Source organism: Otolemur garnettii, unplaced genomic scaffold (assembly GCF_000181295.1).
Source record: "Otolemur garnettii isolate 467f Iridium unplaced genomic scaffold, OtoGar3 scaffold00033, whole genome shotgun sequence".
In the NCBI taxonomy this organism is placed as follows: domain Eukaryota; kingdom Metazoa; phylum Chordata; class Mammalia; order Primates; family Galagidae; genus Otolemur; species Otolemur garnettii.
In genome coordinates, this window is record NW_003852428.1 from 9,534,518 (window position 1) to 9,550,979 (window position 16,462).

General features: G+C 43.1%; 1 protein-coding gene across 2 annotated transcripts in view; it reads left to right on the forward strand.

Moving 5' to 3' along the window:
- MYO10 (myosin X) overlaps positions 1–16,462 on the forward strand; it is a 226,720-nt gene that overhangs the window by 140,942 nt on the left and 69,316 nt on the right. For both annotated transcript variants that reach the window (XM_003789538.3, XM_023513073.1), the window contains exons 18-19: positions 4,258–4,366; positions 7,171–7,251. In XM_003789538.3, the coding sequence (XP_003789586.1) occupies positions 4,258–4,366; positions 7,171–7,251 (190 nt within the window). The remainder of the gene's footprint in view (positions 1–4,257; positions 4,367–7,170; positions 7,252–16,462) is intronic.

A 16,462-nucleotide genomic window follows, 5' to 3' on the forward strand; every position in this document is an offset into this window, starting at 1 on the left:
TTCATGCACGAATTAGAACATCACACCATTAAATCAATAGTTAAAGAACCCATGCAGAAACTTTCAGTGATTAGTGTAGCTGTTTGTATGTATTAAACCAAAGTGTCCTATTTTTTGGAGGCTTGTGACAGAGAGAAGGAGATTGGGAAAGAGCCCTTGCCTTAAAGCTTTCAATACTTGCATCAGAACTAATGGCGATCTGCGACAGAAAGAAATTTTAATATCTAAGGAAGGAAAATAGAAAAATTATTAAAAAGCTGTAATTTTGGGGTTTTGTTTTGAGATAGGATCTTACTCTGTTACCCAGGGCTATAGTGCAGTAGCCTCATCACAGCTCACAGCAACTTCAAACTCCTGGACTCCAGTGATCTCCTGCCTCAGACTCCCAAGTAGATGTCCCACCACACACAGCCAACTTTTCTTTTTTTTGTAGAGACAGGGTCTTACTCAGGCAAGTCTCAACCCCCAGGCCTCAAGCAATCCTCCTGCCTCAGCCTCCCAAAGTGCTAGGATTACAGGTGTGAGGCTGAAAGCTATAACTCATTTAGAAATGTAAATCCCTTATGGCCACCCTGTCACTTAGCCACCTATGAAACTGGGGCACAGGGAGCCTGTCTTAAATATTAGTTTAGAAACTCAGAATTTGAAGCATGTGATCTTTAAACTTATTTTAATTCTTCTGCATGAAGATTCAGTATTTACTACATTATCAGCTATTTTATTTTTAGGTAAGTTTTCAGACCTATAAAAATGATGGGGGCAGTGCCTGTGGCTCAAAGGAGTAGGGTGCTGGCTCCATATGCTGGAGGTGGCGGGTTCAAACTCAGCCCCAGCCAAAAAAAAAAAAAAACTGCAAAAAAAAAAAATAAAAAGTGGAAACAGAATTAAAAAAAAAAAATGATGTATGTCCATAGCATGCTGTCTGTCACAGCATTTTCTCAGTTTATTAGATTTAAAGTGATTGATTCTAAATGAAAGCTTTGAACTGGTTTTCAATAGAAACAATTTGTCATAGCGATAAGAGACCAGCAAGATGGTGCCTTGCCACTCACCTCTGCCTGGTGTTCAGCAGTTTTGTGATTGGGGTGTAGAATTTTCTGTCTGTTTCAGCCCCAGATTTCCCTCTGCAAACCCAGGAGCTTGGGCTGTCTGCTCACTCCATGCTCTTCTGCCTTTGACAACGATGACACTTTAATGGAATCAAAAGTTTTTCTCTAAAGATCTCAAAGCACAGTTAGAGAGCTTTGAAGAGTGAGCTTTAGAGAGCACCTTAGAACACAAATGATGGGTTGGGGCAGAGTGAAAGTGACCAGGGACAGCGCTAACATTGCCACCCTGGGAAATAAGGATGCTCCCAAGTCCCCTTCATTCCTGGTGGTGACAGCTTTATGGCCTATACTGTGTTCCAGGCAGGGAAGATTAAAAACTTATTGGGAAGCTTTTTTACTTTTATTCATAGTGGCAGTGAACTTTATAAAAATTTTTTAAGGTAAGAGGAATGCGAAGTTTATTGAGGAAGAGAAAGCTAGACTTACAGAGTAAGACCAAGATAGAGAGGCTTACAAAACAAGGTATGTTCACCATAGACAGAGAACAGGCCCCTTTTGTCACAGCAATGGGGCGAAGAGGCCAGATGTTATAGAATTTTTATTTTGTTTTATTTTATTTCTTTAGAGGCAGAGTCTTTCTCTGTCACCCTGGGTAGAGTGTCCTGTTAGCACAGCTCACAGCAACCTCAAACTCTTAGGCTCAAGTCGTCCTTTTGCCTCAGCCTCCCAAGTAGCTGGGGCTACAGGTGCCTGCCACAAGGTCCAGCTAGTTTTTGTATTTTTAGTAGAGATGGAGTCTCGCCCTTGGTCAGGCTACTATTGAACTCCTGAGCTCAGGCAGTCCACTCCACTTGGCCTCTCAGAGTGCTGGGATTACAGGTGTGAGCCACCACATCTGGCCTTAGAGAATTTTTTAAATAAAAGCAATTTTTAAATACGAAGATTAGTACTTGCTGTGCAGCAGGCACCACACTCTCAGCCTTTTGTATAGATGTTCTCATTTCATTCTCACCCCAGCATTAGGGGATAGTGAGAGATGAAGCTATCACTACGGAGAGATGAAGTGCCCTGCTCAAGCAACCCAGCCAGGAAGTAGTAGAGGCAGGATGTGAACTTACGTCTGCTTCACTTCAGAGTTCAATATTCCTCACATGGTCCCTTCCACTAGCCAACTGCCTGGGTCTTCACAAGGCTATGAGTTGAGCAAAACGAGTATCTGGCTTCAGTGCCGTTTCCTATTCCTCGTGGCTCTAGCATCTTAGGGTCTGGCATGATGAAGATCTCTGTGCTCTTAGGCAGGTCCTTCCTCGCTCTGCTGTTTTGGAATTCTTAGGGATTTGATCCAACAATAACTTGGCCATGCTCTGAAGATTGGTTGGTAGTCAGAATCAAAAGAAGGCTGTATGATAAGGCCGTATGATAATGGCATGGACCTTGGAGGAAGTAACCTACCCCTGGGAGATAACTGCTGTGTTTCCCTGAAAATAAGACCTACCCAAAAAATAAGCCCTAGCAGGATTTCTATGCATTTGTTAAATATAAGCCCTACCCCATAATAAGACCTAGTGATGGGTGTGGCTATGCACCTTATCTTCATGGCCACGCCCTACATTTCAGTGTGGAGCAGTAAGGAAGACTGGAATACCTTTGATCTGCCACAGCTCCTTTCTCCCAGCTGTTTGCACTCTCCCGGTGTGGTAACCATGGTTGCAGGCATCCTACTGAGCATGTGTGTAAAGCTAGGGGAAAGGAGTTCATGCGTCACTAGCACCAGCCCCACCAACAAGGTCGGCTCCCCTGTCAGGTTCCAGAAGAAGATAACTTAACTGTATTACAATAAATGTAGATTGGTATATTATACTTAATAAAAAATAAGACATCCCCTGAAAATAAGCCCTAGTGTTCCTTCTTGAGAAAAAATAAATATAAGACCGTGTCTTATTTTCAGGGAAACACGGTATTCTATAACAAGACTGCTGTCGTTCAACTACAAGTTTTCTTATTCTATCACTCACTGGAGGATCAGGAAAATAGTGGTCCAAGGGAATGATGTTGTTATATTATCCAAGATCAATTGTAGACCAGCGTTGGATACCATCTATGAATTTCCAGTGCTTTGCTCTGTGAAGAGACATAAATTCCCATCTGTATTGCATTTGGGGATGGATGTGTACAATGTGACCATTGTGGGTGATGACCTAAAGGAGCAAATGAAGGGCGAGCATCCTCGGCCCCTTCACAGAGTAGCATATGCAATCCTAAGCGTGGGCAGCATTAACAGGAGCGACTGCCCATGAGTCACTGCATCATAATGCCTGTATTAGGATGTCCACTTTTCCCTAATACACAGAAGCAAGTGGTGCATACTTGCCTGGGAGCCAGTTTCAGTAATGCTCTTATATATCTGTCCAAAGATGCGTAGTCATATCCATTCCTTGCTTCAATACCTTCCAGAATTTTGGATTCGTATGTATCTGTCATGTAATATTTAAACATTTTAATGAATTAATTTATTTTATTTTATTTTATTTTTGAGACGGAGCCTCAAGCTATCCCCCTGGGTAGAGTGCCATGGCATCACGCTCACAGCAACCTCCAACTCCTAGGCTCAAGCGAGTCTCCTGCCTCAGCCTCCCAAGTAGCTGGGACCACAGGCGCCCGCCACAACGCCTGGCCATTTTTTTGGTTGCAGCCATCGTTGTTGTTTGGCGGGCCCGGGCTGGGGATTCAAACCCGCCACCTTAGGTGTATGTGGCTGGCGCCTTAGCCGTTGAGCCACAGGGGCCGAGCCTAATGAATTAATTTAAAGTGCACTTGCCATTCTAACTTTGTGAGTTCCTGACTAATAAAGCTTGCTTATATTCAAAAAAACCCAAATATCTGGCTTCTACAGGCAAGGAAACTGGGGCCCCAGAGGCTTAGCTGGCCTTCTAGAAAGCACAGCATTCCGAGGAGGGAGGCCACCCTGGGTCTCAGTGGTTCCAGGCTGCTGCTCTGCAAGGCTCTGATCTGTGACACTGGCTCGCATTTTCAGTGCCCAAAGCTCTTTGGCAATGGTTGTTTTGAAATCTCTGGAAGCTATCTGTGGGCTTCTAGGCCTCAGTGTGTTACTTTTAATTATCAGGGGAAAGTGCGTGTAATTATAGTAAGCTGGCACCTCGTAATGGGGCTGTGCACCCCATGATACTCCTGCTCTTGCTTCACACAGGTTCGACTTCATCTATGACCTTTTTGAACATGTTTCAAGCCGCAACAACCAGGATACCTTGAAATGTGGAAGCAAACATCGAAGGCCCACGGTCAGCTCACAGTTCAAGGTTAGTCTCTGCCGCTGGCTGGGAGGGACTGATGCTCTCTGATGTTACAGATTGAAGAGTGGAGTAGGGCATATGTGAGGTCTAGGAAATATTTATTTAGTTTTCTTTTATGTCATACTTTTAAACCCCATAGTGCTTTAGTTAGAAAATAGACATTTTTTTCCAAGCCAAAGGAAAACATGTAAATCCTTTTTTTTCATTTATTGGAGAAGGAAAAAAAGCAAATAATAATAATAATACTTGTGATGGGGAAGGGTAACAGCTTAGAACATTCTCTTTGAAATAAGTTAGTAAAAAGAAAACAAGATATATGAAATAGATTCTCAAGATAGGAAGTGTAGTACTCAAGAATATTTCCTGGAGATAAAAATTTAGTTATATAATCATAGGATTTGAAATTACTTATGTCTAAATCCTTTTTAAAAAAATAGGAAATAGTTAACTTATTTTAAGCTTTCAAACTAACAGCCCTCTTAAGACTTTTTGACTCAGCTAGGTGCCTGTGGCTCAAGTGGCTAAGGTGCCAGCCACATACACCTAAGGTGTCAGGTTCGAATCCAGCCCGGGCCCGCCAAACAACAATAACAGCTCCAACCAAAAAATAGCCAGGCGTTGTGGTGGGCACCTGTGGTCCCAGCTACTTGGGAGGCTGAGGCAGGAGATTAGCTTGAGCCCAGCAGTTGGAGGTTGCTGTGAGCTGCAATGCCACGGCACTCTACCCAGGAGGACAGCTTGATCAAGGCTCTGTCTAAAAAAAAAAAAAAAAGACTGTTTGACTCACTCTGATTTGTGTATGTAGAGGCTCACAGGGTGTATTTTTAACCAGGTATGGATGGTTATATTTTTCTAAGACATATTTATAGTATCCCACCTAGGAATATTGGCCAAGTGCATGATTAAATAAGATGGATGTCAGTTATCTTGTCCGGATGTCCAGAATTTGGGGAAAATAAGCAACATGCATATTTGTGTTTTAAATACACGAGCATTTTAGGTAGGGTAGAGATAGATAAAGCACATGAAGACCGTTTTCCTCATTTGTCTGTTTTATCCTCAAGGGAAAAACCCTAATATGGAGGGGAAATGGAGGCCCATGGGTCTGCAGACACTAGCTCTGCCCTCTGTGAGGCCTCTTCATTTGGTTACTCAGGGGGATGCACGGGGCTGTGTTCTGCGTGAGTCCCGTCATATGATGTAGGTGGATGAGCCAGGGCCACACCACGGTGGCGGCAATTCGGGGTGAGGCAGTAGAGGGGGCCTGACCCAGCTAGGATATCCTGCTAAGAACTAACATTTATTAAGTCCTTACTATGTGTCGGCCACTGGGCCAGTCACTTTCTAGACACGCCCTGGGCGTCCTACTATCCACATTTGATAGATGAGGAAACTGAAGTTGAGAGACAAGTCCCAAAGAGGAGACTTCATATAGGGTTTGAATGAGCCTATGTCTGATTCTAAAATGAAGGCTCCTAATCTTCCAGGGCAGATGTTCAAATTTCTTTTTCTAAAGGTCATTTTTACCTGGAGTTGTCTCGAAAAGTTTTGTCAACGTTTATTATGATTTAAACTGGACTGAGCATGAGGGAAATGGCACGGGTGGGCAGAGATAAGGACCGAGAAGCGTCTGGAGTCAGGGTGCAAGTCCTCTCTCTCGGGGCTGTCCGCAGACAACAAACAGCACCCCAGCAGGACAGGGCGCCGTGCACACATTTAAGTTGGCATCGGAACACATAGGGCTGTGAAGGCCGGGAAGGTTTGTCCTCTGGGAAATCCCAAAGCTTTTAGGGCTGGAGAAGTAACTCATCACTGGAGTGTTGTAGCCAGTCCACTTTTCTTCAGCAACAAAATTGTAAGAAGAAGAAAAAGGAGAAAGAGATGGGAGGGAAACCCGTGGATTAAACAAGACTTAAAAAAATGTATCAACCAACTCCAGTTCACGAACTGTATTTGCATTCTGATGTAAAAGAGAAAACGGTTTAAAAATTAGGAAGTCTGAAACAGTTGAGCATTGTGATCTGAAATGCTGAGACCATTGCACATTTTAATATTGGTTTAAGGGACGATTGTTAAATCTTTGGAGGTGTGATGGTATTGTGGTTACAGGTTTTAAAGTGTTATCTTGGATGATTCATACTGAAATATCGATGGGTGAAATTATACCATGCATAGGATTCCATTTATCACCAGAGGAGGGTGTAGGGTCTGTGGAGACAGGGATCAGATGAAACGAGATTAGCCAGGAGGTACAGCTGGCGGTAGGAACTCTTCATATGCCTGGTCAATGTTGAAAATTCTCCATAAAACAAAACAAGAAGTGTGAAAAAGAAAAGAAAGTAGTGTTACACCTAGAATCTGTGGGCCTGGTGATTTGAAGGTAAAGTGAGAGACAGCAGCTCAAAGGCAGGTGAAATTCAGGCCTAGACTGTCATTTTGATGGAAATAATGAATTTAGAGGAATAATGACAGTGGAAAAGTAGATATTTTTCAGCTTTTCTGTACTAAACACTGAAATAGCTTAGGGTTGTGTTTTGTTTGGTAACAATTTTTTTCAGTGGTACTATTTCAAAGGAAGTGATAACCGAGTTTTGTGTATTGTGGTATAAGGTCAGTTACAAGGAATTGTAATATCTTTTGCTTTATGTTAGAATGATAATTAAAAACAAAAAACTCAGGTTATCGTTCATATGATTTTATATTGTTTTGTTTTTTGTTCTTGTTTCTGGTAAGTGCCTGGGGTGCTGAGAAATGGGAAAGAATGACATAATCAGAGACTAAATCAACATCTACTTTTCCCTTTCTAATAGGACTCACTGCATTCCTTAATGGCAACACTGAGCTCCTCGAATCCCTTCTTTGTTCGCTGTATCAAGCCAAACATGCAGAAGGTAAGATTTGTGACAGTCCTGGGCTGAGATCCAGTCGCAAGGACACAGCCTCCTGGGGGTGGTCACTCACCGGTTTGGTTTCTCCAAAGTCCTTTCATTGTAGATGCCTGGAAATGGATCCGACATTATTATAACCTGACATTAAATGAAAACACCCCCTTTGCCCCCTTAGCCTGTTCGTCTGCTTTTGAATGATGTCATTAAGCTATAGGGAAATCTATTTTAAAAGGAAACATTGTGAAGCCTTCACTTTTTTTTTTTTTTTTTAAAGCATGCGGTTTATAATTCTTGGGACAAGTTCCAGAGTGTGATAATACCCTTTTAGAAGAAATATTTGGTTGGTGTGTTTTTGCAAGTTTTCTTTTTTGTGTGTGTGCTTTTTTAGATTTATTGTTAAGCATGATGAAGAAGCTTTAAGTAGCAGTGCTGAATTTTAGGTAGATTAGAGTTCATTGTGACTAATTAGAAGACAGTTGTCATACATTTTAATATCCAGGCTCTTTGATTTTAGCTTTTCAGTGTCTAACCTGAGTAGGAACAATGCGAGTTTCAAAAGGAGAAGCTACCTAAACAAAGATAATACAGTATTAGGCATAACTTGCCATTTCATTTGGCAAACATTAGCCTCCAGGAACCCTTCTGATGAGAGAAAACCCTCACAAGATAGTAATTTCAAGAACTGTGTCCTGGTGAAGAACGAGATGCTATCCCCATAAGGACCAGGGGGAGAGAGCCATCTCAGCTGGTCCCATGAGACATGGGTTATATTCTGGCACCTTCACTGAGATGCTGGATCTTACTTTTAGTATTGTTTACAAATTGCCTTTGATATAACACTATGTAAATTCCTCATTTACAGTTTAAAAATAATGTACTTAAAAGAACCACAATAATGAGTTCCCTGTCTTCTAGAGAGGTAGAACTGGGCATCTCTTTAAGAAAGAGTGACCCATTAGCCGTGAGGTGTGATGGTTTGAATAATGTAGCAAATTTAATAATTAGAACATCTCTCTCAGTTCATAGCAGTACGTCACGTAACCTGGTTTATACCCCACTTGTTGTGCTTTGGAAATGCCAATGGGGAATGTGTTTCCCAGACAGTGCAAAAGGGCTTTGTTGTATAATTAATGACAATTAAGTTCACAAACTCACCCTTGAAGCTATGCTACTACCTCATTGCCGAAAATCCCTACGGTCACCTTCCCAAAGCACTCCTGTTGGGAAGCTATGCCAGCCCCCGCTCCACCCTTCCAGGTAATTTTGGAACTCTTTTTGTGGAGTGACCATCAGCTGTTGTCCTATGAGTTCTGACAATTAAGTTCATGAACTCATGCTAGAAAAAGTGCTCTGAAGGATAGACTAGGCCCTGGTGTCAGTCTTTAGCTTTGCCAGGGGAGCACTTCAGAGGTGACCTTAGTGATGTGTGGCAGTGGCGGAGGTAGGGAGCACATGAGCTTGTCTGACCTTGTATACTCGTAGGAGCTGTGCACTCTCTGGCAGTGCTCTTTGCCATTTTTACAATAGGGACAACAATGCCATGTTGCATCCTTCAAATATGCAAGTTTTGGGGTTTTTTCAATTTGAAGTCCTGGACACCGGGATGCACCTTACAACTTCTGGTGAGCCATGGTTCTTTTCGAAGCTGTTTTCCTTTCTTCGTGGTATGAGACATCATTGTGGCGCTTGCGGTTTTTGGCATCCTAGATTCCCGCCTGGCAGTGCTATGAAAAGGGTGGGAATTTCAGTTTGAGTCTGGGCGTGGTGGCTCACCCCTATAATCCTAGTACTCTGGGAGGCCGAGGTGGGTGGAATGCCTGAGCTCACGAGTTCAAGAGCAGCCTGAGCAAAAGTGAGACCGCGTCTCAACTACAAATAGAAAAACTAAGGCAAGAGGATCACTGGAGTCCGAATTGTAGTTTGCTGTGGGCTGTGACACCACAGCACTCTACCCAGGGCAACAGCTTGAGACTCTGTCTCAAAAAAAAAAAAAAAGAAATTTCCATTTGAAATTGCTAGTGTTTTTGTTTTCTTTCTTGGATGGCGCAGAGTTAGTTCTTCCCTAGTACTGTAACAGCTTCTGAAATTAAGCCTGCTTGAAAACATTTCAGCAGCTGGAATACAGAAGAAATTACCTTTTAAAAAAAATTTTTTTCCCATGCTGAGATTTATTTGCACCCAATTGTTTTGATTTTTGCATTTTAAAAATGATCCAGTTCCTCCTCCTGTTGCCATTTGTATTGGTTCCCTCCCTTCACACGTCCTGAATTATGGCAGTTGCTAATTAACAACATAGCGGGAGGCGAGAGGCGGGTGGTAGAAGACTTGGAAAAAGATCTTGGTGCCATTTTAAAGGCACTCAGAAGGTGAAGGCACAAGAGCCAACTTCTCCCAAGGCCCAAGATGTAGGTGTGATTTTAAGTTTGGGGATGCTAATTAGAATACAGAAATATTGTTATGACTCAATTAGCATCCATTTGGTTCTACGGAAAATATTGGATTACTGATTCTGTTCTATGACTTGTATGTAAACAACCCTCACACAGAGATTCATATTAATTTTTTTAGTCCAAAGTAGATTCCTCTAGAAATTTCCTAGAGAAAATCTCCCCTTCTTTCTCCCAGAGATGGGTGGTGTTTATTTCCAGAATAGAGAGTTGAGTCATCTCTCTTCACCCCATTTTCTTCTCCAGTCATTTCATCAGGGGAGCCTGGGCTTGGGGGAACTGCATTCTAATCTGTACGTAGGTAGGTATGTTGTGCATTCGTCAGGGTAAGAGTCCTGGGTTTTGGAAAATTCTAGTGGTTTTTTTGAAGATTCTATAACCAGAAAGAGATAAAAATGGTAGCTGTAAAGTCTGTGATCTAGAGAACTGTGGCATGAGAAAAATTACCTGTAGATGGTTATTTAATATCTGAGACTCTGCATTGCCCCAGCGTGGGAACACACAGACACACGCCCTGTGGCTTGTAGAATAGGCTCCCAACCTTCTTGGCAATTGTTTAAACCCTAGAATGGGCATCTGGGTTTAAAGAATTAGAAATTCTTTGTGGGGTTTTGTTATTTGGGTTATTTGTTAATTTTTCGGGTTTTTTGTTGTTGTTGTTGTTATTTGGGCTGTCTGTGTTTTGTGTTGAAAAGCAGGGTCCAGAGGAAGGAGTTTGTAACTGGAGAGCTGGAACACATATGTCAATTCAACTATCATAGCATGTAGGATTCTTTTTTCTATAAGCAGCCTCATACTAATCTTGGGTGCTATATGAAGGGCACATCACTAGCCTCAACGAGAAGTCCTCCTGGTGCCCAGGTATGGAGCAGGTGGAAAGACGGCCTCCTGAAAGGTGCTCATCTACAGGTTGTCCCCTGCTTTGGATATAATCCTCCCTCATCTTGGCATTTTCAGAGTTCACAAAGGGCAGACCCCTCCCGCAGATGATTTGCAGTTGGTGATGAGGCCTCTCAGCTTTTCTGCACTGTGGTTTGTTTAGGTAGTTGCAGTATCTGGACACAGGTGCCTAACCAAACTCAGATTTGTGTCTGACAGAAAGCCGGCTTTGCCCCATCAGAATCTCTCCCCAAGGGCATCCCTGCCTGGTATTTTACCAAATACGTTCTAGGCAGAAAAGTCTCTCATTAACATTCCTCAGAAAAGCCCTGAGGACGCTCTGGACAGAATTAAAGAAGGGAACTGACTGATGGATATCGGGAAAGCCTTGCTGAGTGTGGGAACTAGTTTCCTTCTGTGAGCCCAGGGCCGGCTCCCTGCAGGATCAGCCAGGGCCGGCTCCTGGAATATGCCTGGCTGCCCCTCCTCATAGTTCTGTCGTTAGTGTTCTGGGGGGGACGTCCAGGGTTCCAGCAGTAACATCCAGGTGTGGTAGCTCACACCTGTAATCCCAGAGTATTGGGAGGTGAAGCAGGAGGATGGCTTGAAGCCAAGAGTTCAAGACCAGTCTGGGCAACATAGCAGGACCCCATTCCTACAAAAGAAAACTTAAAAATTAGCAAAGTGTAATGATAGGCACCTTATTTGTAGCTACTTAGGAGGCTAAGGAAGGAGGACTGCTTGAGCCTTGGAGTTTAAGGCAGCAGTGAGCTATGATTGCACTGTGCAACTCTACACTGGGCAACACAGTGAGACCCTATCTCAAAATATATAGACATATATGAATTAAAAATTATAATACTCAAGTCCTAGTTGACTTTTAATAAGACATAATAAGATACAATATTCAAGAGAACAGATGTTTACTGTATATATTAAGTATTACAATTTTAATGCAGTTTTTTCCTTTGTTAAAATGTATATACTTTTTTTGGCTCTGTGTGTGTGTGTGTGTGTGTGTGTGTGTGTGTGTGTTTGCAAATTTAACTTGACATAACGAGGCTCTGAAAGATTCTGTCAAGTCTTCTCCAAAAACTCAGGAGCTTAGGTCACCTAATTCCCCGGGACTGGGGGCTGGTGGAAAAAGGCTCCCAGTGCAGGCCGTGTGATAGAATAAGGTTTATGGGGATGAGTGGCAGGACACCTATACTGAGGATGCCCCTGGGGAAGAAGACCGGGAGGTCTGTGATTGCACTTTCACCATATTTGCTAGAAAGTGGAACGTCAAGAGAGAGAACTGAGCTGGAGATGCAGCGTTGGCCAGATGGCGGCAGGCTGAGTCGCTGTTGATCTCAAAGCCCCATCTGTCCCCATGCAGGAGGACCAGCAAACGGTCTCACACAGAGCTCTTCTTTCAAGGACTTTGAAGATGTCGCGGCGTCTTCCCTTAGCTGAAACCCGTATCCCCCTCTTCCATGGTGCTACTGTTTGGCTGAGACTCAGTCTCTCCTTTTGACAACATTCTAGACAACTCACAACCACATGCAGGAAGTGAGACATCGTAATGTAGTAAGGCGTTAGGATGTTTCTGTAGAGTGTTTGCAGACATTACAGAAGTAAGAGCCTTTCATTTCTAGAGGCATAAAAATCTGATGAGTGAATTAAATGAATCTAGCCCCCTTAATCCTAGGAATTTATATTTGTGTAATCCAGGTACTGTTATCTCCTTTTATGCATCTTATTTCTCATTAGCCTATGACAAGCCCTTTTTGTCAGACCTTCCCCTCCCTCCACCATCTTTTCCATTTCTTATTAGGATTAGGTTTCGCTGCCCTAGTCCCGTTTGTAGAATAAGGTATTTCGTGAATAACAGAAGGCCTGGGGAAGTCCCGCGCCACACAGCCTGTCTTATTACCTCTTGTGCTGCGTAGTTGGGCGTTGGGCGGCCAGGCTGTGTGTGCTCAACGAGTGTCAAATTGCTCCCAAAGGGACGTTTTAGGGATGGTCATAGATGTGTGTGCTCAGCTCTGCTAAATAAACATAAAGACTCATGCCCTGTCTTTAATTCTTACGGCCACAGGCTCCATTTTAGTTGACTTAATTTATTTTATTTTGAAAGTGATTTCTTCTGATCATCGTTGATTTGTGTAGTTGGGAGTCACCCTGGGGATGTACCACTAGGTTAGGGTAGTGCTGGAATGATGCTGTTCTTTTTTTTTTTTTTGAGATAGAGTCTCTGTCATCTGCGATAGAGTGATATGGCATCACAGCTCACAGTAACCTCAAACTCTTGGGCTTAAGTGATTCTCTTGCCTCAGCCGCCCAAGTAGCTGGGACTACAGGCGCCCACCACAGTGCCTGGCTGTTTTTAAAGACAGAGTCTTGCTCTTGTTCAGGCTGGTCTAGAACTCCTGAGCTCAGGCGATCCACCCTCCTTGGCCTCCCAAGTGCTAGGATTAAAGGTGAGAGCCGCCGCACCCAGCTAGAAGGTGATATTGTTGATATGTAGGTCATTATGAAAGTTTTGAAATACATAAAAAATTGAAACACAAAACCCTCATGGACAGATACAGGAGAAGAAGCCTTCTCAGCAATACCAGTAAGATGAGCAAGTTGAAACTTGTACAAGTGAATCAGAAAGGACACTATCAGTGGTTTTTCTTAGAAATGAAGTAATGGACCCTAACACAGTCAGTCTCAAAACTTTTGTAGTGACCTGCATACTCAGGAATCTTTTTATGCTGACATGTTACTTCACCCTGCCAACCTCCCTCAGCTGACCTCTTCTCCGAGGTACCCCTCTCCCCAGAGTTCAAGGCCCTTTTGGAAAAGCCAAGCAGCACCAGGGCTCGTTCACAAACACTGCTTCATGGGGGGGGGGGTGCTTCATTCACAAATACACCCATTTCTGAATGGGCTTTTCCCCCAAGGCCTTTGTTCCCTGTCGGACCGGGCATAGAGGTCTGGGTGTGAGACTCTGCCACTCCCACTGGACCACTGGACAGGGTTCTAAACTGAAAGGTTAAATATTGGATTCTAGCCTTTTGATTCAATTTTCTGGAATTATGGATACTTCACCCGGTCCAACATTACCTATTGCTGTATTGCATTTAATCTAAAACCCTCTGAAGTTAATCTAAAACTCAGCTGAAGCCAGGGCGCCACCAAGCACTCAAGAGCACCACGGCTTCTTATCACTCTCCCTGGTGGCTTTGCAGGAAAGTATAGTGGAGGTCCTTCATCCCCCTCAAATATACACCTTGTCACTGTGTTTCCAGGCCTTTCTGCGGATAAGATAACTTTGTTTCACTGATGAATCTGCAGAGTGATATTTTGACTACACTTACAGGACATGTGCACTTGCTGTGAATGGTTCCATAGTGTCCATAATTTGCAAAGATAATGTGAAAAGCTGTCAGCAAACTCACTCACTTGAGGCACTGGGGTATAGCATGGTGGCTGCTTTGATGACAGATCTGACACGTCACACATCAGATTTTAGGCTTGTCCACATGGGAACACATTTGCAGTAACAACTAACAAAATACGGTGTAGCTCTCACCTTTAAATGTCCCACAGAAGGAACATCCACTTCCTAAACCCTTAGAGAGAGAGAGAACTTATGCCGCCTCGCTGTATGCCTCGAGGCAGCTTGGTGCTTTCTGAGCCCTTACTATTTGGGGGAAAGGTCTTACTTCTACTGGATGAAATCTACATTTCTGCATCTCCCATTCACTGGTTTTCACTGGCCATTTGAGATTAAAGTGAAAATGTCAGATATTCATAGGACTGTGTGGAATATTTTGAAACCCTCAGTGAGGATACACGGTACATTTTCCCGCTCCAGTAAGGAGCTTCCAGAGCCTAACTCATCTCAGAATTTCTATTCCTACAGCACATTATGCAGTCCGATCTCAGTGCTCTCGTGGGCAGGTGGGTTTTGCAGAGCTTTGCTGGCCTTTTTACTATGCATTCATGTTGTTTGGGTTTCTGTTTCTTCCTTTGTGACTATTTTCAAGCAGCCACATTGACCTGTAGCGCCTGGTCATTTGGTCATCCGTGTTCTGCCCCAAGGGCACGGGAGGCCCTACACCACTCCTGCCAAGGCCCAGGGAGTCAGGGGTGCTCTAGGTCCAGCACATTAGGATACACCGTAGTCCTGTTGGCCTGGGAAGGGGATTGCAGAGCCATCCAGGTGCAGGGCCCCATAAAACACGGAATGAAATAGGTGTACACCAGGAGTCTCAGAGGCCTCTTGTTAGGGAGACTCGTGTGGCTGGGGGATTATTTCCTTGTCTCTGATGTGAGTATGTTGACAGTACCCACACAGGAAGGTGGTTAAATGTATTGGATGAGGTTGTGTGGACAATGAAACAGCTACATGTATGTATGAAATTAATGTGTACTTACATTACGTGTTCAGGGGAGAACATACCGGGCAGTTTCGTTACTCCATCCTCCCAAGTTTAACCTCAAATTTAAGCTAAATCAGAGGTAAATCTAAGACTCTTGTCAGACCTTTACTCTCTCTCTCTCTCTTTTTTTTTAATTAAATCATAGCTGTGTACATTCATGCAGTCATGGGGTTATGCTGGTTCTACACACAATCTGAAATATTTTCACCAAACTGGTCAACATAGCCTTGATGACTATGTTAGAAAATTAGACCTTTTCTCTTCTGAGTTGAGTATTAAATTGCAGACTTCTAACCAACTGCCACAAATAGCCATTATTTTATTTTTTATATTTCCTTCATTCTTTGAGATGAACACTTTTATTTTGATTCTTAAATATTAATAGACTTTCATGTTTAGGACAATTTACAGAAAATTTGAGCATACAGTTAGCACAGAGAGTTCCCACATTATCTCCCCTTCCCAAAAAATCCCCCCATAACACACAGTGTCCCCTTTTATTAACATCTTGCATTAGTGTAACACATTGTAGCAATGATAAACCAATATTGCTACATCCTTATTATATTAAAGTCCAGAATTTGCATTAGGAGTCCACTGTCTGTGTTATCCACGGTTCTTTGAGTTTTGACAAAGACGTATTGTCATGACGTGTCAAAATGCCAAATGTTCATAATCTGTTCATAATGTGATGAACATTTGTTTCAAATTGTGTTTTGTAAGAATGGGGGCAGGTTCCAGTTGCCTGGCCCAAAGGGGAAAGCACGGAGAATGAAGTTTCTGTTGCACACAATAAAAAGTGAATGATTCAGGAGAGATTAATGGAAGGACAAAGGAGGGCAGAAGCATCAGCTTGGGAACTAGGACTTTGGGGCCTTATCCAGATGGTCAGCTCCTTTGACTCCTTCCTGCACTCAGTGAGTTTCACCTTCTTTGGGGTCCCGTCTCCTCTGCTTACTTACTGGAAAGTGCTCTCTTAGGATTCAGCAGCCTTCAGTAATTCTTCAGTCCCCAGTTGGTTTGACCATCTCCTGCAGCTGGAGCACCCACTGCCAGCATCTTCTTTGACTTTTGAATATGTCTCCTATAGAACCTATTAAAAGGCAGCTTTACCTTTGGAAGCATTTTTAGTAAGGGAAGCATTAAAGCAACCATTCTTCTCCCTAAAGAAAACAATCCCAGTATACCCCTCAGTGGTCACTTCCATCCTGTTTACCGAGTTGTCATGGCAACTATTCAGCAGAGCTCTGTAAAGATCAGGGTAAATAGCCATCCGTGAAGCTCAGCCCCTGCGCTGTGCTGTGTCTCCTCCTGGGGTGTGTTTTCTAAGATCATAACTAAATTGCTTGATTTTTGTCCTGGGACATATTCTTAAAAAAAAAAAAAAGAAAGAAAAGAACAGAGTAGATCATCTTTTAAAATCAAGAATCTTACAGCCCTCAAATGTATTTACACATCTGGTGGAGTGTGGAG